The sequence below is a fragment of the Macaca thibetana genome, chromosome 16 (genome assembly GCF_024542745.1).
Source record: "Macaca thibetana thibetana isolate TM-01 chromosome 16, ASM2454274v1, whole genome shotgun sequence".
NCBI classification, from domain to species: domain Eukaryota; kingdom Metazoa; phylum Chordata; class Mammalia; order Primates; family Cercopithecidae; genus Macaca; species Macaca thibetana.
The window spans coordinates 53,030,444-53,054,371 of NC_065593.1; the positions used below are offsets into that span (position 1 = coordinate 53,030,444).

The window sequence follows — 23,928 nt, forward strand, 5'->3', positions numbered from 1 at the left end:
CTTGATTTTGGTAGGTCTGCCTGATTCCAGCTCCTGCTGATGTCACTTCCAGGCACTGCCCACACCTGGCCCAGGCTGCATCAATGCAAGATTCTGGCCAGGTCTCCTCTACTGCCTCCCTCTCTCACCTCCCCGTAGCCAGTCCTGTTTTGTCCATTGTTGATATCTTGGTGAGACAAGTTGTTTTTTAGTTAAAAAGACATAGGGCCAGGTGCAGTGGTTCATGCCTGTAATCTCAGCATTTTGGGAGGCCAAGGCAGGTGGATCACAAGGTCAGAAGATCGAGACCATCCTGGCTAACATGGCGAAACCCAGTCTCTACTAAAAATACAAAAAAATTAGCCAGGCATGGTGGCGGGCACCTGTAGTCCCAGCTACTCAGGAGGCTGAGGCAGAGCTTGCAGTGACAGTGAGCCGAGATGGCACTACATTCCAGCCCGGGCGACAGAGTGAGACTCTGCCTCAAAAAAAGAAAAGAAAAGAAAAAAAGGACATAGAGGCCAGGTGTGGTGGCTCATGCCTATAATCCCAGCACTTTGGGACGCAGATGCAGGTGGATCACCTGAGGTCAGGAGCTGGAGACCAGACTGGCCAGCATGGAGAAACCCCATCTCTACTAAAAATACAAAAATTAGCTGGGCGTGATGGCGCATGCCTGTAATTCTAGCTACTCAGGAGGCTGAGGCAGGAGAATCACTTGAACCCAGGAGGTGGAGGTTGCAGTGAGCCAAGATGGTGACATTGCGTCCCAGCCTGGGCAACAAGAGCGAAACTCTGTCTCAAAAAAAAAAAAAAAAAAAAAAAAAAAAAGAGAATATGGGATATTTTTTCTTATGTCATTTTTACTACTATTAATATACACTTTTCTACCTTGAAAAATAAAATCTCCAAACTTTGAATTTAAACATTGGGAATGGTTACTTTGTGGTCAAGATTACTCTATTAACAATGTTTTGTTTACAAAACATTGACTATTTGATAGGTCATAGTTTAGGGAAACTGAAAGCTAAACTTTTACAATGAGAAATGAAGACCATGCATTTGCATGGGAGAAAAAAAAAATTTGGGGGCAACAATTATATTTGGTACCTACCTTTTGAAAAACTAAAGGGGGACAGCTCTGTCTAGATCATTTCTTGCCGTTTTCTCTTGCTTCTAGACATTGTCTGGTCAATCAGAAGGTTGCACACAAGAGCTGTGGTTGTTCGCTCTGCAAAGAAAAAGGCCTGGGAACTTTGCTCTTTATTGATTTTATTTCTCCAAGAGTTTTCTTACAAAGTGAATTGACCTTGCACAATTAGTTTGATGTAATCTTAAGAAAATACATGAAGTATGCTTTAGAAAAAATCATGCTCTAACCAGCCATCTCATTTGGCAATCATTTTCCACAGCTCTTGCCCTTTTTGGGGTGGAGAGGTGGGGTTACATGTGAATGATTACATCTGCGTACAAGAGATCCAAACTCACGTTGACCTCCCTCTGCAACACCAGCTGGTGTTGGGAGACAGAGCGCTGAGGCAGCCAGGGCTTCAGTCCCTCATGCTCTTTGGCCAGCAGTCCTCAAGTGGCATCTCCAGAAGACCTGGCTGAGGTCTGGGCAGTCCACACACAAAAACCTAGCATTTCCTCCCACAATAACAGCATTTGTAGAACACACAGCAAGAGCTTAAATCCATGCCATGGAGGAAAAGGGATTTTCTCGTCCCCTTTTGCAGTCACAGGACACTGTAGCTAGAGAACCTTCTATGCCAGGGTTCCGCATCTCCAGGCCCTCATCCGAGCCCTCCTTATTATCTCCCCTCCCCTCCAGAATGTAGGGGACACTTTCCAGACTCTACGTTGTTTCCAGCCCATAGTTGTTCAGCCCAGCAACTGGGCATCTGGAGAGGTTTTCAATCCACAAATCGTGGATTTAAAGGGAGTAGCTGCTCCTTTTCTCTGGAGCACAGCCCAACAGCCCCTGCTATATCCCTAAATTGATTTTGATTTTGAAGCAGCAGGTGCTGTCATGGGTTCATTCTTGTCCACCCAGTCAAGCCTGTGTGGACGGGCCTATATGGGGACACAGAAACCTACATGAGGCTATTTTTCTGTCTTCTCTAGTCAGTGCTTATAAGTGTCCCCACTTAGCCAACAAATTTGGAGATAGGGATGGGTTTCTGGCTTGCAGCAGCTGAGTTGCTGTCCTTGACTCTCCACATTCTGATTTTTCTTGGGGTTTGGGGACAACTAAGGGGCCCCAAAGCCTCAGATGTACAGCCCATAGAGGAAGGTGGGCAAGGGCGTGTGTCTCCATCATTTCCTTCCTTTTGAAGCATTTACTATCCGAGTCGCCAGCTGGTTCCAAAGCGTCTCTCCCACCAGGCCAGGTGGTGTCCAGACCAGAAGGAGGCCTGGCTGACACAGGAGAACAGCAGTAGGAGGAGGCATGGGTGGCAGCCAAGAGACCCTGAGAAGCAGTGTCTCTGAAGCTGTTTCCAGATTCATCCGGCCTGGTAGGATCTCTGTCTGATTCCATGAGAGTGTGGGAGCAAAGGCCCTAGGGAAGAGGCTGCTAAGAGGTTGGATAGAACTTCCTGGACAACTCTAAGACTCCCAGGAATGCTGGGCAGTTTCATATCCAAGAGTCAGTGAAAGATGTGGAGAGGCTGCCCCGGCTGGGGAAGGAAGAGGGTAAAGGTGGCATTGGGGTGGGGGTAGTTGGGTAGGGGGCTCAGTCCTTAGTCATTTTTCCTCCACGCAGAATCTCACTCTGAACTTGGAGAGGCTGCAGAGTCCCCATCCTCGGGGTCCTGCCCATTGGGGGAGATGGGCTGACCTCCCTTCACACGCTTCCACTTCATCCTTCGGTTCTGGAACCACACTTTGACCTAGGGGAGGAAGCAAAGGAGCCTGGGCACTCCAGGGCTGGTGTGACCTCCTCCCCATGTCAATGCTCAGGCTAGCCAGGGTGTAACTCCAGGGACCCCAGCTTGAAACCATCACTTACCACTCTCTACTCCCTCAAACGCCCCAGGAACTAAGACCAAAGAGAGGACACACCAATCTGCCCAGAGGTCTGTCTTGTGTCTTGGGATAAAGCCCCAGACAGGGGAACATGTTCTAAAAACACTCTGCATTGGCCCCACCCTCTTCACATGCCCTGCCCCACCTGTGCCAGGTCCCCCTGCGCCCTACCTCCATTCCCCAAGGGTCTGGGAGCAGAGGTCATCAGCCTTATCCTTAGGCACATTTATAGAGAACTTTTTGGTTTAGATAGCTCTGGTCAGCACATTTTCTCATCTAAGCTTGAGTATTACCTGCAGGATTATGATCCCATTTTACAGATAGAGACCCAGAGGTCCCAGGGCTAGAAGAAGTGATAGAGGCAGGACTTGAATCTAAGTCTTCTGATTCAAAATCCAGCCCTCTAGCAGAGCGCTCTATCAACTGAAATCTGCTATCAAATATTACTGTTATTATTACTATTATTCCATATCAGAGCCTGGGTGTGGGGGTGTGGGGTGGCTGAAGGGAAAGTCCAAAACAAAGGGCCAGGGAAGTTTTTCTCAAAGTGTGCCCAGGAACCAGCTGCATATCCAGATCGCCTAGAGAACGTACTAGAAATACAGATTCTCAGGCCCACTCATTATGGTAAAATCTCTCTCCAGACCTCTGGAATCCATATTTTGAACAAGTGCCTTAGAGGATTCCAACATATACTCAAGTTTGGAAATAGCCAGACCAGAGCTCCCAACCTAACTGCATATGAGAATCACCTAGGGGGCCTTTGAAAAATTCTGAGGCCTGTATCCCATCCCAGGCCAATTAAAATCATCCCTAGGGGTAGAGCCCAGACATCAGCACTATTAAAATCTCCCCAGGGGTTGGGCATGGTGGCTCACGCCTGTAATCCCAGCACTTTAGGAGGCCGAGTAGGGCGGATCACCTGAGGTCAGGAGTTTGAGACCATCCTGGTCAACATTGTGAAATCCCGCCTCTACTAAAAAAGAAGACAAAAATTAGCCAGGCGTGATGGCGCATGCCAGTAGTCCCAGCTACTCAGGAGGCTAAGGCAGGAGAATTTCTTGAAGCCAGGAGGTGGAGGTTACAGTGAGCTGAGAACGCACCACTGCACTCCAGCCTGGGTGACAGAGCGAGACTCCGTCTCAAAAGACAAAAAACAAAAAACAAAAAAACCCAAAACTCCCCAGGCTATTCTCAGGTATGGCCACAGTTGAAAACCACTGGACTGGCTGGAGGAAGAAAAAGAAGGTGAAGGGAGTGGTGGTGGGAAAGGAGGGAAGGGCGGGAGATGGGAGAGCAAATAAGAGGAGGGGCCGCTGGGGGCGCACCTGGCGCTCAGAGAGGTCCAGGTTTACCGCGATCTCGTATCTGCGGAGCCGAGTCAGGTAGTTATGATGGGCAAATTCCGCCTCCAGCTCTCGCAGCTGCTCCTTGGTGAAGGCCGTCCTCTCCTTGCGGGCCTTGCTGCTGCCCTCCGGCTTCCCTCTGTTCTCTTGGTTGTCTGGGGAGAGAGGACCCCAAAACAGGAAGACATGGGCTGAAGGAGATTCCATTCCCTTTCTTTTGCCCTTGAGCAACTAGGCAGTCTTTCCCACTCTCCCTTAATTTTACAGGATGCTGAGAAAAAAGCTACACTGTCCTTTTCATTCCTTCTGGTGTCTTACCCATATTAGAACTGGGAAGGTTTTTTTTTTTTTTTTTTTTTTTTTTTTTGGCTGTCCCCCGCCCCTCCTCCCGGAACTTTCTTTTATTCCCAAAGCACAAGAAGCTACTCTTGGCTGTTTAATGATCTCTACTCCCCAGCCCACCCCCCAGTATGACATTACTTGTGGTCATAGGCTTGAGGGGTGAGATGCTCTAAAACAAAGCCTCAAACTATGGTCCTCAGATCAGCAGCATCAGCATTACTTGAGAGATTGTTAGGAATGCAAATCCTAGTCTTACTCCAGACCTACTGAGTCAGAAACTCTGGGGATGGCGCTCAGCAGTCTATTTTTGCAAACCCTCCAGATGCCTCTGGTGCTGTTCAAGTCCGCCGCTCTAAGACCTCATCACTCAAAGGAGTGCCTGGGTGCCAGCAGCATCAGCAGCACCAGGGAGCTGTTCAGATCTGAAGGATCTCAGGCCTGCCCCATACCTACCTACCGAATCAGAATCTGCCCCAGAGGGCCAAATCTGGAAAACCATCTGGACCCCTCTGAAGGAGGTTGCATGTTAGATTCAGTGGGGCTCAGTCATAACTGTCAACAGGGTCAGGGAACACACTCTGTGCCAGGTGCTGTACCTGACATATATTAGCCTCTTAATCCTCAATAGCCCAACCAAGTGGTTCTAGTATTATTATTATTATTATTTTTTTTTTTGAGACGGAGTCTCGCTCTGTCGCCCAGGCTGGAGTGCAGTGGCCGGATCTCAGCTCACTGCAAGCTCCGCCTCCCGGGTTCACTCCATTCTCCTGCCTCAGCCTCCCGAGTAGCTGGGACTACAGGCGCCTGCCACCTCGCCTGGCTAGTTTTTTTTTTTTTTTGTAGTTTTAGTAGAGACGGGGTTTCACTGTGTTCACCAGGATGGTCTCGATCTCCTGACCTCGTGATCCACCCGTCTCGGCCTCCCAAAGTGCTGGGATTACAGGCTTGAGCCACCGCGCCGGGCCGTGGTTCTAGTATTAGTCTCACTTTATGGACCAGAAAATGAACACAGAGAAGTTAAGCAAATTGTCCAAGTTTATTCAGCCAGGGGGTGTGGGAGACAAGAATCAAATTCAGGCGATTTGACATACATATATTGTTCAAATGAAAAATATGTAGGGGCCAGGCGCGGTGGCTCACGCCTGTAATCCTAGCACTTTGGGAGGCCAAGGTGGGCGGATCACGAGGTCAGGAGTTCGAGACCAGCCTGGTCAACATGGTGAAACCCCGTCTCTACTAAAAACACAAAAAGTTAGCTGGGCATGGTGGCACGCGCCTGTAATCCCAGCTTCTTGGGAGGCTGAGGCAAGAGAATCGCTTGAACCCAGGAGGCGGAGGCTGCAGTGAGCCGAGATCACGCCACTGCACTCCAGCCTGGGCGACAGAGCAAGGCTCCGTCTTGGGGAAAAAAAAAAAAAAAAAAAAAAAAAAAAAAAAAAAAATATATATATATATATATATATATAGGAAGGGCTTACAAACGATAAAGTCCTGAACAAATAAAAGGGGTTGCATGGTTATCTCTTGAGCAGACGGGTGGGAGGCAGCTCTACCTTCACTTTAATGAATGGAGGTGGTGGGTGGAGAGGAGGTGGGAAGAAGACCACACACCTACACAATTAACTCGCGATGCATGCCACATGGCCAGGGAATGGCGGCAGGAGCCATGCGTGCGCGGCTTTAACATTTAAAAGTCGTTCGCTTCATTGTCCTCCTTTTTCTTTTGTTTTTGAGACGGAGTCTCGCTCGGCTCACTGCAAGCTCCTCCTCCCGGGTTCACGTCATACTCCTGCCTCAGCCTCCCGAGTAGCTGGGACTACAAGTGCTTGCCACCACGCCCGGCTAATTTTTTTTTTTTTTTTTGTATTTTTAGTAGAGACGGGGTTTCACCGTGTTAGCCAGGATGCTGTCTATCTCCTGACCTCGTGATCCGCCCACCTCGGCCTCCCAAAATGCTGGGATTACAGGCGTAAGTCACCGCGCCCGGCCCATTGTAATTTTAGACACGGAAACCGTGGCTCCGAGTGAGGTGCTTTACCGAAACCTGCGCCCCAACTTCCTGCTCCCTGAAAGACCCATCTCTGCCTTGCTGGCGAGGAGTGTTGGAAAGAGGGATCCGGTGTTTTCAGAGGCCGGGTCTAAGCTACCTGGCCGGCTGGGCTGGGGAATTCAGACCAGCTAGTGTAATGCAGAGAAGCCGCCTACGCAGTCGGCTGAGCAGCCGCATTGGGAGTGGGTGGCGAGGCAGAAACCCCACATTAACCCGGCGATCCGCTTTGGAGCTTTGAGCCTAGCTGGTTCCCCTCCCAGCACCTCCCTCTATTGCTTTCCACTCAATCCCTTTGTATTTCAGTTTCCGCGTCCTCCGCCTCCGCGCCCGTCTGCCTCGGGCTGGGCTGCTCTCTAGCAGTACGCGCGCGGTAAAGTGATTTGGGCACTTGGCCCGGCCCACCTCGCTTTGCGCGTCCCCGGCCCCCGCCGAGGCATGGAAGGGGAGTGGGTGCCGCCGTTCCGGGAACCCGAGAAAGCGGGGGAGGGGCCTGATAGTCCCGGTGCCCGGGTCAGGGGTGTCGTGGCGCCCTGGCCCGGGGGTCCGCGTCCGAACCGGGTTGGCCGCCCGCGGGGCGCGCCCGGGAAGCAGGGCAGGGGGCCGAGTTCCCGGCGCGGGCTGCCTGCCCGGCGGCCTCTAGCTCCAGGCCGGAGAAGGCAGGTCCAGACCCCTCCGGAAGCGGGAGCGTGGGCTGGAGGGAAGGACGCGCAGCCCCGGGCCGGGGTCCCCGAGGAGCCCTCCGGCCTTGGCCGCCGCCAGTCCCGCGCCCCCTCCTGGCAGCAGGCCCGGGAGGGTCGTTCACAAGCGGATGACGGGCTTCCTGTAGCACAGCCCGGCCCTCGGGCCCGGAGAGAGGCAGGAAACCCGGGCTTAGACGACGGGCGCGGTCGGGGACTGGTTTCCCAATCTCCTCCTGTCCCGAGGCTCAGTGTTTCCCAGCCCTTCCTTTCCACGGTTGCGGGGAGTGGATGGCCCAGAGGACTTGCTCAGAGGCTTGAATCCTGAATCTCCTTGCTGGAGACTGAGGAAATCACTTAACTTCTCTGGGTGTCGGTCTCCTCATTAAGAAATTGAGGAAAACAATTTCACCTACCTCCTAGGGTTATTGGAAGACTGAACGCGTTAATATGTGTGTGCAAAATGCTATTAAAGTTGAAAAGTGGCGGCTCACGCCTATAATCCCAGCACTTGAGGAGGCCAAGGCAGGCGGATGACCTGAGGTCAGGAGTTCAAGACCAGCCTGGGCAACATGGTGAAACCCCGTCTCTACTAAAAATACAAAAACTAGCCGGGCGTGGTGACGGGCACCTGTAATCCCAGCTACTCAGGAGGCTGAGGCAGGAGAATCACTTGAACCCAGAAGGCGGAGGTTGCAGTGAGCCGAGATTGCACCACTGCACTCCAGCCTGGGTGACAGAGTGAGAATACATCTTAAAAAAAAAAAAAAAAAAAAAAAAAGAGCCATGCGCGGTGGCTCACGCCTGTAATCCCAGCATTTTGGGAAGCCGAGGTGGGTGGATCACCTGAGGTCGGGAGTTCGTGACCAGCCTGACCAACACGGAGAAACACCGTCTCTACTAAAAATACAAACAAACAAAAAAAATTAGCCCAGTGTGGTGGCGCATGCCTGTAATCCCAGCTACTCGGGAGGCAGAGGCAGGAGAATCGCTAGAACCTGGAAACCGGAGGTTGCATTGAGCCCAGATTGCGCCATTGCTCTCCAGTCTGGGCAACAAGAACAAAACTCCCTCTCAAAAAAGAAAAAAAAAAATCTAAAAATGCTGGACAAATATATTCTCCAATTTATCAGTTCCACGAGATGACACTGAAGGGCTGGGATAGAAACAGCTGTGCTTCTTGAAGGCTTCTGAGTGTGCCCAGAGGCATCCGCAGCTTTAACCTCACCACAGGGCAGCCTATGAGTGAATACTGTTCTTACCCCCTTTAGTACTCTTACCTGGGTTTGTGTGATAATTTGATTAATAGCTGTCTCCCAGGGAAACACTTTTTCTCACTCTAGCATCTAGCCATAGTTGCTTCTGTATCTGGCACAACTGCCCCCCCACCCCGCCCCCACCAGTTCTGCACATAATTCTCCTAGAGAGAAGAGGAAAAAGTACTTGCTAAGTATTTGCTAAATCATCCTGTTATACAGAGGAGGCAGCCTCAGACAGGCCCAGGAACTTGCCCAGTGTGCCTGGCAGCTTTTAGGTGACAGAAGGGAGATTTGAACCCAGATCTATCTGATTAGAGGCAAGGCTCTCCACTGTCTCCTGGCTAGCTGGCCCAGGTTGGGGCCTGGAGCTGGACCATGGCTGCTCGGCTTGTCACCACTTCCAGAGGTCCTGGGGGCACTATCCGATTTGCTACCCATACCTACTCTCCAAGGCCTGCTTAGGTGTGTACAGGTGCCTCATGGTGTCCCCCAAAACAACTTTCCCCACCCTAGTTCTGCACATAGTCCTCCCTAGAGAGAAAAGGGAAAAGCAGGAGAGGACGCTTTTGGAGTTGGTCTTGGCCTGGTTGTGTGGGCAGGGCAGCTGACCACTGCCAGCCAAGCTATGCCCCATCCCTGGCCACCTCTCCTGTCTGTCATTGTCCTGATTTAGCCTCTGGGGCAGAGGAAACAGGAAGCAGCAGCCAGGGCGGGAACTGAGGGTCTCAGCTAACCCCCTGTGTGAACCTGGGGGCAATACCTACTAATGGTGGGTGGGATGGATATTGGCTCTGGGAGAGCGGTTGTCCCTTGTCAGCTTCCCAGAGTGGGATCAACGTTCACCACTGTTGGAAATGATGAAGGGACCAGAAGTATGGGAAGCAAGCTATGAAAGTTGAAGTGAAAGTTATGGCTCTCGGCCGGGCGCGGTGGCTCAAGCCTGTAATCCCAGCACTTTGGGAGGCCGAGACGGGCGGATCACGAGGTCAGGAGATCGAGACCACCCTGGCTAACATGGTGAAACCCCGTCTCTACTAAAAAATACAAAAAAAAAAAAAAAAAAAACTAGCCGGGCGAGGTGGCGGGCGCCTGTAGTCCCAGCTACTCGGGAGGCTGAGGCAGGAGAATGGCGTAAACCCGGGAGGCGGAGCTTGCAGTGAGCTGAGATCGGGCCACTGCACTCCAGCCTGGGAGACAGAGCGAAACTCCGCCTCAAAAAAAAAAAAAAAAAAAAAAAAAGAAAGTTATGGCTCTCTTTGTTCTGCAACAGTATTACAAATTGCGGCCGGGCGCGGTGGCTCAAGCCTGTAATCCCAGCACTTTGGGAGGCCGAGGCGGGCGGATCACAAGGTCAGGAGATCGAGACCACAGTAAAAATTAGCCGGGCGCGGTGGCGGGCGCCTGTAGTCCCAGCTACTCAGGAGGCTGAGGCAGGAGAATGGCGGGAACCCGGGAGGCGGAGCTTGCAGTGAGCCGAGATCGCGCCACTGCACTCCAGCCTGGGCAACAGCGTGAGACTCCGTCTCAAAAAAAAAAAACAACAAAAAAAAAACAAATTGCAACATATTCATCAAGATGGAAACACTAAGAGCACTTGCATTCCGTTTCTGGGAACTATCCTGCTCATGGGCATAGTTCGTGCTACCTGCCACATGAAAGTAACTCTTGCTAGGCCAGGTGTGGTGGCTCACGCTTGTAATCCCAGCACTTTGGGAGGCCGAGGCGGGCGGATCACAAGGTCAGGAGATAGAGACCATCCTGGCTAACACAGTGAAACGCCGTCTCTACTAAAAATACAAAAAATTAGCTGGGCATGGCGGTGGGCGCCTGTAGTCCCAGCTACTCAGGAGGCTGAGGAAGGAGAATGGCGTGAACCTGGGAGGCGGAGCTTGCGGTGAGCCGAGATCGTGCCACTACACTCCAGCCTGGGCAATACAGTGAGACTCCGTCTAAAAAAAAAAAAAAAAAAAAGAAGGAAAGTAACTCATGCTTCCCAGGATGGTCTGTTCCCAGGATAGTAGGATAGTACAGCTTTGTTAGGGAGCCTTCCTCGCCTCTGTGGGCCTCAGTTTCCCCATGTGTAGAAGTATGGGATTGGACTGGATTCTATTTCTGCCAGGGAGCTGGTGTCAGAGTTCCTTCCCAGGACATAAGCCCTGATGCCCTACACTCCCTACTCTCTCTTCTGTTGGGAACCTCTAGCCTTGATGAAGTCTGAGGCTCTTCCAACTTCACATATTCTTGTCTCAGCTCCTAGTTCCTCCCTTCAGTCAGATCTGAGGTCTTACTGTATGCTCTGTCCCAAAGCCCTCCCCAGCCTTCCCGTGGCTCAACAATCAGGGCTCTGCTAGGCCGTTTCTCTCGCCCTGCCTCGAGCTGTGTGGAGGGAAGTTATATATGCAGAAGTGTTAGAGGACCTGTTGGTGAACCTGGGCCTTAGCACTCGTAGGTGAGTGAGGCACTGAGGAAGAGCTTTTGGACCTTGGGCAAGTCCTTTAGGTTCCTGGAGCTTCAATTTCCTCATTTGCAAAGCAAGAATAGCTACACCTGCTGTGCTTATCAGGCTGAGAAGTAACATGAGCTGGATAGCAGGTGTTAACACCTAGGGCAGTGCCTGGCATGTCATTGAAGCTCTGTTCACGAGAACCATCAGAAGGAGTTCTACTGGAGATTATATCTGAGATGACTCATGGGCAGAGTTAGAGCACTATGCTCCTTAAGGCACCACATCTCCAGACCTGTGTGAAAGGGTTATCTTTTAAATGTCTGGCCTTTCAGCTGCTGCTGCTGCTTCTTCCTTCTTCTTCTTCTTCTTTTCTTTTCTTCTTCCTCCTTCTTCTTTCTTCTTTCTTCTTTCTTCTTTCGCTGAGTCTCACTCTGGTCACCCAGGCTGGAGTACAATGGCCTGATCTCGGCTCACCACCACAACTTCTACCTCTTGGGTTCAAGCGATTCTCCTGCCTCAGCCTCCAGAGTAGCTGGGATTATGGGCACCTGCCACCATGCCAGGGTAATTTTTGTATTTTTAGTAGAGATGGAGTTTCGCCATGTTGGCCAGGCTGGTCTTGAACTCTTGACCTCAGGTGATCCACCGCCTCAGCCTCCCAGAGTGCTGAGATGACAGGCATGAGCCACTGCACCCAGCCTAGGCCACTATTGCTGCAGCCTTCGGAGTCCCATGATTCCAGGCACAACACCTAGATGTGTCACATGGCAATTCACATCACTCCTCCCGCACTGCTTCTCTCTTGGGGGCCACAGCTGCCTCTTCCAGGATTACGGAGGGAGGATGCTGGCCCTCAGTGGGCTGCCTCTGTGGTTAGGGAGGAACTGCCCTGCCCCAGCCCCTGCATGACCCTCACCCTCTGCTGGAGCAGGGCTGTGAGGGAACAGTCAACTGCCCAGAGAAATGCAAACAGCGTATGTGTGATTGCGGTTTCCACCATGAGCTTCCACACCATCCAGGGCAAATTATTTCATACGTAGCTGCCACATTTGGCAGGCCTTCCTAAAGTGAGCAGACAGCTTTATCAGAGCTACGGGGAGGTTCAGACAGACCCAGTGGAACATGCCTTTCTGGAGTTCTGTACTCTACAGTCCAACTCTGAGGGCACCAATTTACATAAATTCATATCCAAACCAGACAGGAGGCCAAATGCCTCATATTCGAATAGCACTGTGCAGTTGACAAGGGATTTCTTTCCTCCAAAGAGAACTTCTTTTAGGCTTTCACAGATACTACAGAATCATAGAAAGTAGAGGTGGGAGGGACTTAGAGATGATCAATGTCACCTTTTCATTTTATAGGTGAGCCTAGAGAAGGTAAGGAACTCATGTAAGGATACACAGCAAGTTAGGGGCAGAATTGGGCCTAGAACTCAGATTTTCTTGATAGGAAGCTGTTTCCACCCTATTGGGCTGTCTCCTATCGTATCCTCTTAATTATTCCATTAGGTAGGTAAGGTACACATTAGCCCATTGAACATACGAGCAATTAAGACTCAGAGACTAAATGACTTGCCCAAGGCCCCTGAGACCAGTCTAGGGCTATAGCCTTGTGTCACACTGCCCTCGGGAGAGGATGAGTATGGAAGCTGTGCCTATCCTAGGGGCATTGTCTGGGTCTGGGTTCAGATCTGTCTCCCTGGGACTCCCCAGAGAGGGAAGAAGAAGGGAATATTTGAAGCATGACATCAGTAGGTGAAACCTTGGCAAATCCTCTGAAAATGGTGTCTGTAGCTTCCTGCACTGTCACAGCATAGACACTTTGATGTCCTCGTAAGCTCTCCTACTTTCAACCTCAGAAAGAGCAGTCAAAGCCCATGGAAATAGACAAGACTTGGATGGAGCCAGCCCAAGACTGGTTGGATGTTCACATCCAGGATCTCCCTGGCTTCCTGGGGTTGGCCTGACTCTCTCACTGAGCCCTGCCCCACCCCCGTGTCCAGGCCCTTTTCCTCTCCTGTAGGTGCCTAAAGAGACATGGGCAGGGCTCCCAGCCTCTCTGAGGAGCCCAGGAGTGGGGCCAGGGAATTCAGGGGATGTTTCATGGGAGAGAGGCAGGTTCTTCTGGAATGAAAATGCCTAATGCTGGCTGGGTGCGGTGGCTCACGCCTGTAATCCCAGCACTTCGGGAGGCTGAGGCGGATGGATCATGAAGTCAGGAGTCGAGACCATCCTGGCTAACATGGTGAAACCCTGTCTCCACTAAAAATACAAAAAATTCGCCGGGCATGGTGGTGGGTGCCTGTAGTCCCAGCTACTTGGGAGGGTGAGGCAGGAGAATGGCATGAACCCAGGAGGCGGAGCTTGTAGTGAGCCAAGATCGCGCCACTGCACTCCAGCCTGGGTGACAGAGCGAGACTCCGTCAAAAAAAGGAAAAAAAAAGCAAAAAAACCCTGGTGCTATAGTCTTTGCTGAGAGTCCCAGGTGGGGTGGGTTGGTGAGGGTTTCAAGAGGGGATGGGGAGGTTTCAAGAGGGGATGGGGAGAGGCATCGGTAGTTCTGGGTTTTGTTTATGTTTATAAGTTCCATATGTCACCCTCAGCTGTCACCAAAGGAAGTGTGGGCTTGAGACCCAGGCCCACTGCTCACACTGTTCCTCTACCTTTGCATGCAAAAAAAAAAAAAAAAAAAAAAAAAAAAAAAACCTGAAAAGGATGGGGGTGGCTCCTGGCCAGAGGCCAGCGAACCAAACTGGGTGAGAAGCCCAAGTTATGGGCAGAGAGGGAGTTGGGGAAAAGGTCCAGTTCTGGAGGTCTGCAGGGGCTGTGAGTCCTGCCTCTCAGGCAGAAAGGATTCTGAATTATCCCCCCTCCCTGGGCCCAAGTGCCGCTGATTTATTCAAGCCAGAGAAATAGGTGAGTGGGCAGGACTCCTGAGTCCCTAGCATGGGAGAGTGGCAGAGCAGAGCTGAGGCAATTCCTGGGCTGACCTTCTTACAGCTCACGGGCTCACTGGACCTTTCCCTCTTCGATGTTGGTCAGGATTCTGCTGCCTCAGCAGAAATGGACTTGCTCCAGAGCTTCCGACTGTACCTGATCAGGGGCCTGAGCAAGCCCAGGCATGGGATTTGTGCTGGAGCCTCTGAGTTCAGATGGTGGCCAAGGCCTGAGTCCTGCTTTGGGCTCTGAGCTTTCTTTGCTTGTCAGAAGAGGAGGTTAGGGGAGCTCTAACCAGGAGGCCGGGGATGCCTAGAGGGATACTGGCCGAGTGTGGAATTGCTGTCTCCCCTCCCACGCTGGCCACTCTGGACCATAAGACTTCTTCCTCACTGGGGGTTCTGGATATGGACTCGGGACAAGAGGGGCTGCTGCAGCTGTGCACCCCTCAAACCACACCCCACCCAGCACTGCCACAACCCTAGGCCAGTAGCATCATCAGTATCAGGCAGGACCGGCTGACGGCAGGGGGCAAAGACTCCAGCAGAGCTCAGGACACTCTGGCCTGTCTTTGAATGTGGGAAACCTGGTGTAGCCAGCTAGCATCAGGGGAGGACTTTAAAGAGAGAGGAGTGCTCATTTGCAGGTTTGGGAAAACTGGACCTAGGGGTTACCAAGTGTTGGCTGTGGACTCTGTATCTCTGATGTCATTTAGTCCCACAGCCACCTACCTTATGAAGTAGGTACTGCTATCCTCATTCCTCAGAGGAGACTGGGACTCAGGGAGGGTTAGGATTTACCCACGTCCACACAGCCAGGAAGTTGTGGATCAGGAACCTGAACCAGGGCTACCTGGTTAATGCACTTGACCTTAGTCTCTGACCACCCTTCCTCCTATTACTGTGCCGTGTGGCCCAGCAAGGGGGTGAGCGTGGGCATGAGGTCACTTGTATGGGACTTGGCATCACTCTGGTGACCCAGGTGACACTTATTGGGGTTGTTCATTTATTTCATTCTCATCTCTACCATTGCATTCTTTTCTTTTCTTTTCTTTTCTTTTTTTTTTTTTTTTTTTTTTTTTTTGAGACGGAGTCTCACTCTGTAGCCCAGGCTGGAGTGCAGAAGTGTGATCTCGGCTCACTGCAAGCTCCGCCTCCCAGGTTTACTCCATTCTCCTGCCTCAGCCTCCTGAGTAGCTGGGACTACAGGTGTGAGCCACCATGCCCGGCTAATTTTTGTATTTTCAGTAGAGACAGGGTTTCACCATGTTGGCCAGGCGGGTCTCAAACTCCTGAACCTCAAGTGATCCACCCACCTCAGCCTCCCAAAGAGCCGGGATTACAGGCGTGAGCCACCACACCCGGCCCCATTTGCCTCTTTTCTCCCTTCCTCTGTCAAACAGCCCCCTTCTTTAGAGATTCACTCCTAAAACTGCCTCCAAGTTTTTTTTTTTTTTTTTTTTTTTTTTTTGAGACGGAGTCTCGCTCTGTAGCCCAGGCTGGAGTGCAGTGGCCGGATCTCAGCTCACTGCAAGCTCCGCCTCCCGGGTTCACGCCATTCTCCAGCCTCAGCCTCCCGAGTAGCTGGGACTACAGGCGCCCGCCACCCTGCCCGGCTAGTTTTTTGTATTTCTTAGTAGAGACGGGGTTTCACCGTGTTAGCCAGGATGGTCTCGATCTCCTGACCTCGTGATCCACCCGTCTCGGCCTCCCAAAGTGCTGGGATTACAGGCTTGCAAGTTTTTTATTCTTTTTTGAGATGGAGTCTGGCTCTGTCACCCAGGCTGGAGTGCAATGGCGCGATCCCGGCTCACTGCAACCTCCACCTCCCAGGTTCAAGTGATTCTCCTGCCTCAGCCTCCCAAGTAGCTGGGACTACAGGCACATGCCACCACGACCAGCTAATTTTTGTATTTTTAGTAGAGACAGGGTTTCACCATTTTGGCCAGGATGGTTTTGATCTCTTGAGCTCGTGATCTTTCCACCTTGGCCTCCCAAAGTGCTGGGATTACAGGTGTGAGCCACCGTGCCTGGCCAACTGCCTCCACTTTTTATGTCTGTTCTTGGTGTAAGATAGGAATTCAGGGATCTGCTTGTGGCTAGAAACAACTTCCTGTCTCAGTGGAAAATCTCTACCAGCCGACAGGACCCTGAGCTAGGAAAGCTCTGGGGTTGGGCACACATCTGAGGTACTGCTTTCACTAAGGGGGTTTTCAACTGAAAGGTCTGTGCCACAGCTTGAACCTTGTCCCTTGTTCCTGTCCTCATACAGTCCCTGTATGGACTGAATTGTGCTTCCCTCCCCAATTCCTATGTTGAAGCCCTAACCCCAGTACCTTAGAGTGTGTCTGTATTTGGACATAGGGCCTTTAAAGACGGGATTAAGTTAAAATGAAGCTGTTGGGGTGGGTCCCAATCCAATCTGCCTGATGTCCTTATAAGAAGAGGAGATTAGGGGCCCATACCTGTAATCCCAGCACTTTGGGAGGCCAAGGTGGGCAGATCTCCTGAGGTCAGGAGTTTGAGACCAGCCTGGCCAACATGGTAAAACCCCTCTCTACTAAAAATACAAAAATTAGCCAGGCATGGTGGTGCACGCCTGTAATCCCAGCTGCTTGGGAGGCTGTGGCAAGAGAATCACTTGAACCCAGGAGGCAGACGTTGCAGTGAGCCGTGATTGTGCGCCATTGCACTCTAGCTGGAGCGACAGCAAGACTCCGTCTCAAAAAAAAGAAAGGCCGGGCGCAGTGGCTCACGCCTGTAATCCCAGCACTTTGGGAGGCTGAGGTCAGTGGATCATGAGGTCAGGAGATTAAGACCATCCTGGGTAACACGGTGAAACCCCGTCTCTACTAAAAATACAAAAAATTAGCCAGACGTGGTGGCAGGCGCCTATAGTCCCAGCTACCCAGGAGGCTGAGGCAGGAGAATCACTTGAACACGGGAGGCGGAGGTTGCAGTGAGCTGAGATCACGCCACTGCACTCCAGCCTGGGCAATAGCATGAGACTCGGTCTCAAAAAAAGAAAGAGAAAGAAAGTACACTCTCCAGGAGGTATTTGCACACTCATGTTCATTGCAGCATTATTCACAATTGCCAAGAGGTGGAAGCAACCTAAATGTTCATCAACAGATGAATGGATAAAGAAATTATCCATTTGAAACAGAGTGAGACTCCGTTTCAAAAAGAAGAAAGAAAGAAAGAAGGAAAGAAGGAAGAAATTTGGTATATCCATACAACGGAATGTTATTGTCTTCAGAAAGGAGGAGGTCAGGCGTGGTGGCTCACACCTATAATTCCAACACTTTGGGAGGCCATGGTGGGAGGATTGCTAGAAGCCCAGAGTTGATCACCTGCCTGGGCAGCATAGCAAGGCCCCATCTTTCTAAAAAAAAAAGAAGAAGAAGAAGAAGAAAATCCTGTCACTTGCTACAACCTGGATGAAACTTGAGGACATTATGCCAAGTGAAATCAGCCAGTCACAAAAATGACAAATATTGCATGATTTCACTTATATAAGGTATCTGAAATAGTCAAATGCTTAGAAACAGAAAGTAGAATGGTGATTGCTAGGGGGTGGGGGAAGGGAAAAGGGGCGTTGTTTAATGGATATAGAGTTTCAGTTTTACAAGATTAAAAGTTCTAGAAATTGATTGCACAACTACTGTACTGTGTCACTTAAAAACTGTTAAGACGGTAACTTTTATGTTATGTATATTTGACCACGATTTTTTAAAAAGGAGATTTCAAATATAAGATGTCCCCAGTAAGAAACCTCAGAAGAGTTGCTTTATGAAACAACTGCAAGCTAAAGTGAGAAAATCAACACAGACTGTAGCAGATACTAGACTTTGAAACTTCTTAACTGTAGCTTTCTTTGATACCATGTTATATACAAGTGTGGCTATAAATATTTGAAAAAGAAGGATAAAAATATTATTGTAAGGGGTTGTTTTTGAGCTGGTGATTTTTAAGTAGGATTTCAACAGGCAGAAGTATGGGGAAGGGGAGGGTACTCTAAGCAAGGAGAAACCACCAGAGCACAGTCAGAGACAGGGAAGAAAATGCAGGATGTGTTTGCAAGGTCAGTCCCCTGGTGTGGCTTCGTGGCAGGGGTAGTGGAGGGGAACTGGGATGGGGAGGTGGCCTGTAAAGCGGCATCAGGAGGGAAGAGGAGAGAGAGGCCTATTTGTGGAGTTTTATACCTTAGGCAAATTTGTGGTTGGGCAGGGGCAGGCAGAGAGCAGGTCTTGCAAAGAGAAATTGGGGCAGGACAGCTCTGGGAACACACGTGTTGGAGCTGAAGAAGGATGAGACAAATCACGTCTGATTAAAGGCACGTCTCAGCAGAGTGAGGACATGAGAGCAGGAGGGAGCAGTGCTGAGTTCTAGCACCACAGCTTTCCCAGGCGGGCGATCGGATTCACCTGCAGCCACTCTAATCACATGCAACCTTCCCTTGAACCCCATCAGGAAACCACCGCAAAATCCCTCATTCCCATAAATTAAAGACAACCACAGTAGCAAGGACAGTTTGGGGGAAAACAACAGTGGCCTCACAGCTGTCCCTGCCAGCAGGGGTCTTTAACCCCCATTGGCCTAGGGCTGGGAGTGGTTTGGGTAAGATAACACCATGCTTGTCTCCAGGGTGGGGAAGTGCCAAGGGCCAGGGACCCTGCTTTTTTTTTTTTTTTTGAGATGGAGTCCCGCTCTGTCACCCAAGCTGAATGAAGTGCAGTGGCATGATCTCTGCTCACTGCAACCTCCACCTCCTGAGTTCAAGCTATTCTCCTGCCTCAGCCTCCCAAGTAGCTGGGATTACAGGTGCCTGCCACCACGCCTGGCTAATTTTTTTTTTTTTTTTTTTTTTTTTGTATTTTTAGTAGGAACGGGGTTTCACCATGTTGGCCAGGCCGGTCTTGAACTCCTGGCCTCAGGTGATCCGCCCAGCTCAGCCTCCCAAAGTGCTGGGATTTCAGGCGTGAGCCGCTGTGCCGGGCCAACCCTTGCTTTCTTGATAATTTCTTTGAGTAGATCAGCTCCAGATTCCACTGGGAGTGAGCAGGGAGCAGTTGAAGGAGATGGCAGAGGAGGAAGGAAGAGCAGAGAACATTCCTTTTGCAACAAACTTTCCATTTCTGGGGGCTTCTCAGCCTCTCAATACGGGGTGCATTTGCCAGGCCCAACTCACCCCACAACCTCTCCAGCAGGTCTCTGAGCTCCTGATGACAACTGGACCAAAATGATTGCCAGAAGTTCCCTAGACTCAGGAATTTCTGAGACAGCACAATTGAAATATTCAATTCCACCATCCCCATAAATATAGAAATATTTGTCAGACCTTATCTTCTGAAGGCTGGTTCAGGAAATATGGGCCTAATACCATTCATAGCTGCTATTTATTGAACTCTCACTATGTGCCAGGCACAGAGTTAATCTCATGGATCACTGCATCTAACCTTCACAGAGAGACTCTCTATGGAAGGTGCCACTGCTATATTCCCATTTTACAGCTAGGGAAACAAAGGCTGGAAGAAGTTAAGAACTTTTCCAAAGTCATGCAGCCAAAAGTTGCCGTGATGACACTGTAGCCTGTCTGTCTGGCCAGGAAGAACTATGGAAAACACGTTTCTGATCAATGATAGTTAACCTTCCAGGGACCACTCAGCCTGGACTTGGGGAGGCCCAAATGCAAGGGCACTCCCAAACCCTCTGTAATCAAGAACAATAATATTTTAAGGCAGGCTGGGCTCGGTAGCTCATGCCTGTAATCCCAGCACTCTAAGAGGCTGAGGCGGGCTGATCACGAGGTCAGGAGTTGAAGACCATCCTGACCAACATGGTGAAACCCCGACTCTACCAAAAATGCAAAAATTAGCCGGGAGTGGTGGCACACGCCTGTAATCCCAGCTACTCAGGAGGCTGAGGCAGGAGAATCGCTTAAACCCAGGAGGCAGAGGTTGCAATGAGCTGAGATTATACCACTACACTCCAGCCTGGGAGTTAGATGGAGACTCCATCTCAACAACAACAACAAAATGTATTTTAAGGCAATATTTGTAAAAATCAAAATTAATGCCAAAAATTGATAATGAACAAAATATCACAATTTTAGAGATAGGATCCGATTACAGACTCAGGATTGGTAGGGTTGGGTGGGGAGCTCTCTGTGGGTTTGCCTTTTCTGAGCTAAATTCCAAATTCCTGGAGTAGGTTGTGAGCCTTGGGTCGCTTTCCCCCTTCTTTGGGCTCTTATGAAGCTGATATTTCTTGCCTCCTTCCTCCCCTTCAGTTAAATTCCAAAGGAGGACTCAAGCATCTGAGCAATAAAGATTTCCATGCTGAACAGCGAGTTTGTCTGGAATCACAGAGGGATGAGTGAGAGTCAGCTCTCTGGGCCCTGCCTCACCTGCTACTGGTGCTCCCGAGGGGACCCTTAGGGAAGCCCAGGGCCTCTGCGGATGGGAACCTCCCTCCACCAAAGTCTGACTCTGAAGTGTGCAGGCCGTTCAGCAGAGGGTGTCCCTGTACTCCCGGGTGGCCAGCTGCTTAGCGTGAATGCTCTCTCTGCATTGCAGGGCCATCGGTCACTTGCCAAAAAGAGAGCTGGTGCATTTGGGTTTTGCTGAGACTCGGAATGCTGGAAGATTCTGCCTGAGCCCAGCAGGCTCTTGGCTTTGCTATCCCTTTTCAATGCCCTTGGCTCTCAGTTCCCTGGAAAGTGGCAGAGAGGAAGGAGCCACGGTGCCGGGTGCCGCCACCAAGGGGAAAGCTCTTCAACCCAGCTCAAAGTCAAGTCGCTGAGAGTCCCTTCTCATCCTTAGCACATTTCCTACCTGGGGTAGGATGAGTTAGTTTGCGGGATGGGGATCTAACTGGCTGGAGGTTTAAAGGGCCCTTCTATTTAGCAGCCGCAAGGACTGCTAGGGTTCCTATTACTCATTGTGAGCTCACTGAGGGGCTTCTTCAAGCAGGGAAACCAAACATCATTTCAAAATGAGGATTGCGTTGGAAATCTACTGAAGGGTGTGACATCGGGGGCCTGAAGCCTGGGGTTTGAGCTCACTTCTAGAGTGACCAATTCTCCTGTTTGCCTGGGACCATGGGGTTTCCCAGGACACAGGATTTTCAGTGCTAAAACTGGAAAAGTCCTGGGCAAATGGAGATGAGCTGCTCACTCTATTTTGACCCCATTCTTTCTGTGTTCTCACAAACTTTCAGTCTTTCATTTTGCAGATTGAGAGAATCGAGATACTAATAAAACCTGCTGTCCCTATCTCCCAAACCCGTGGGACTCAAAAGAGCTGACGTCGGTATCCCATGGCACCGTAAGCCTTTCCATCAGGGCACATCCCACTGCTGACACACCTCTGCCGGCCTCTTCTTCCTCTCAGCTTGAGCTTTTCTGGGTAAGACCCCTTTATTCACCCAGAGCATTCCTGGGCTTGGCTAAGAGCAGAAACTCGGGAAAGCTGTGCTGATAAAGCAAAGCACAAAGCATTCCCACCTGTTCATTGGTGCCCTTCTTTTCTGGCCTGTCCTTCTTAGCCCCATAGGAAGGTCGTCTACAGGCTCCGACAGACAGGCGTGCCCCTGAGGGCAGCTGTCAGGAGGAAAACAGGGCAGTGCGGGCAGGAGGCTTGGGCACTGACCTGTTCGAACAAGGCCGGGACGAGGAACCAGACAAAAGATGAACAGGCAGTGTGAGAAACCAGGGAGGGCCTGGTGGGGAGGTGAGGAAACAGCAGGTCCCCACCCTGGGGAAGAGAAGGGTTTCAGCTGGAATCTTAACAAATAGGCCAACCTCATCCTCCAGCCTCTAGGACTCCAGCACGGACTCCCTTGGCTGCCTGACTCTCCTGGAGGCTGCCCATCCCTCACAGTTCCTTGCGGGGCTGCCTTCCCGGGGGCTCAGCCAGATCTCAGCATGCTAAGTTGTCCCCTTGGCCTGGACATGGCCCAGCTCCACAGGGTGATACCCCAAACCTCAGTCCTCCATCTCCCCCTCACCCCTGGACTCTCCTATCCAGCTGCAGGCCTGCTTCTCTGCCTCTAGGCTCCTGGACACATAGGGTCTTGGCTGTGGGTGGCCACCCAGGGTCCCAGCTTCAGTCTTAGCTCTCAGAGCCTTAATCTCAGCTGACTTCCCTGGTAAACGAGCCCTGTGGCTCTAGCACCACTTGGGGCTGGCCAAAGCATGGTGGGGAGGAGCATGACTCAATGGCAGCCTGATGCAGGAAAGCCTCTCACCAGCCCTCGCCAGTCTGCACCCAGAGGATCCATTTCACGTGTCCAAATCCTTGCGGATCCTGTTTCATTCTCTCGCTGGGACACCCTTCCTGGGGCCCAGGAGTGCTGGGACACAGACACGGTCCCCATCACCAGAGAATCCCAGAACTCTCAGTGGAAGAAACCCCAAAGGTAACTGGTCCAGTCTCCTGCATTTGGATAGGCTAGACAGAAATTCATGGACAGAGCACCTAGGCACAGAGAGGGTGAGTAACTTCCCCAAGGTCACACAGTAAAGGAATGATCAGCTGCTCCTGAGCCACCTACCTGAACTCTCCTTTCTCCGCCTGGATGATTTCTTCTCTGTCTCATTGGCAGTGCTCCCAAACACCCCGTAGTCCTCGCCTGGGCCTCCTGTGGTGTCCACCAGGCCCAAGCTGCTGGTCCCCATTTCCTTGGAACCCCCTGCCAGGCCTGAGTTGGGCCTGCGCCGGGCCTCTGAGACAGGGAAGTGCCAGTTGGGGGACTGTGGGAAAGCAGGGTGCTGCTCAGTGAAGATGCGCTCCTCCTGAGGCAGGCTGTGTGGGGTGGCCGCCAGGCAGGAGGCTGAGAAGTCGGGGTACGCTGCCGTCGCTGTCGCCGGGAAGTCTGGTTTCTGGTGGAAGGAGAACGGGGTGGGCGGGTAGTGGGGTAGCCCTGAGGCCCCATTGCCTTCTGAGTGGGGGTTTCGAAGGCAGCCCCAGACAGGGGCTGGGGGCTGGAGGCTCCTCATGCAGCTGCTGGCCGGGGGATCCATCTGCTGTCCGCTGCACGCCTCAGTCCTTTCAAAGATTTGATTCTTTATACTTTTTATGTTCAAATTTTTAAAAATGCAAAAGAAAAAAAATTAAATAGGAGGGAAAAATATTCAACAGAAAATTTACCCCAGGAACCAAAAAAAAAAAACCAAAACTAAAGTCTCTCCTTAAAGTACACACACATGTGGCCAGCTACTCCTATGTGTGTGCACACACCTATATTGGGCTTGCTCCTGCCCCTCCAATGCACCAGCCTGCCTACTGGGGTCCCCTGTACGTGTATTTGTCGCCAGTGACACTAAACATTTTCACTGTCCCAACCCAGAAGCACCAGCTGAGGAGGAGCTCGTCCTGGAGCCCAGAGCAAATGCCTGCAGAGGGCTGGACCAGGGCTGCTGGGACACACTTTAAATCCTGCGGTGGGGAGAGAGTGACAAATTTCTGAAGTGAAATGTGAGAGAGGAGAGGGAGGGGTTAACCCGCACACACAAGATCCCCTCCAACCAAAACCCTAGCAGGCAACTATTAATCATCAGAAACCTTATATGCACATCTAATGGGATTTGCAGATGGAGACTTTTAAAGAAACATTGTCTGTATTTTTTTTTTTATTTTAAAGAAAGCAGCACTCACGCGCGCGCGCGCACACACACACACACACACACACCATCTTTAATGTGCCTCCTGTAACACTATGAAGTTATTTTTATTGCACTGTTAACAAAATTCCCCAAGTCTTGGATTTAGAAAAAGCCTTAAGTCAGATCCAGAATCCGTCAAATGCCAAATTCCAGGGAGTGAAGTGAGGAATAAAAGCAAGAGACAAGCTTGGTGATTGCAT

General features: G+C 51.0%; 1 protein-coding gene across 3 annotated transcripts; it reads right to left on the bottom strand.

Annotated features, from left to right (window-relative positions):
- Nucleotides 1-1,241: 1,241 nt before the first annotated feature.
- MEOX1 (mesenchyme homeobox 1) lies at nt 1,242-23,495 on the bottom strand. Of its 3 annotated transcripts, XM_050762853.1 has the most exons (3): nt 22,618-23,495; nt 4,335-4,507; nt 1,242-2,870 (listed from the first exon to the last, which is right to left on the bottom strand). In XM_050762853.1, the coding sequence occupies exons 1-3, from the start codon at nt 23,084-23,086 to the stop codon at nt 2,748-2,750; spliced, it is 765 nt and encodes a 254-aa protein (XP_050618810.1). In that variant the 5' UTR covers nt 23,087-23,495; the 3' UTR covers nt 1,242-2,747. The 3 variants fall into 3 exon arrangements, with proteins under 3 accessions (XP_050618810.1, XP_050618812.1, XP_050618809.1); XM_050762855.1 differs by lacking the exon at nt 4,335-4,507; XM_050762852.1 differs by lacking the exon at nt 1,242-2,870 and having other exon boundaries at nt 4,131-4,507.
- Nucleotides 23,496-23,928: the final 433 nt, after the last annotated feature.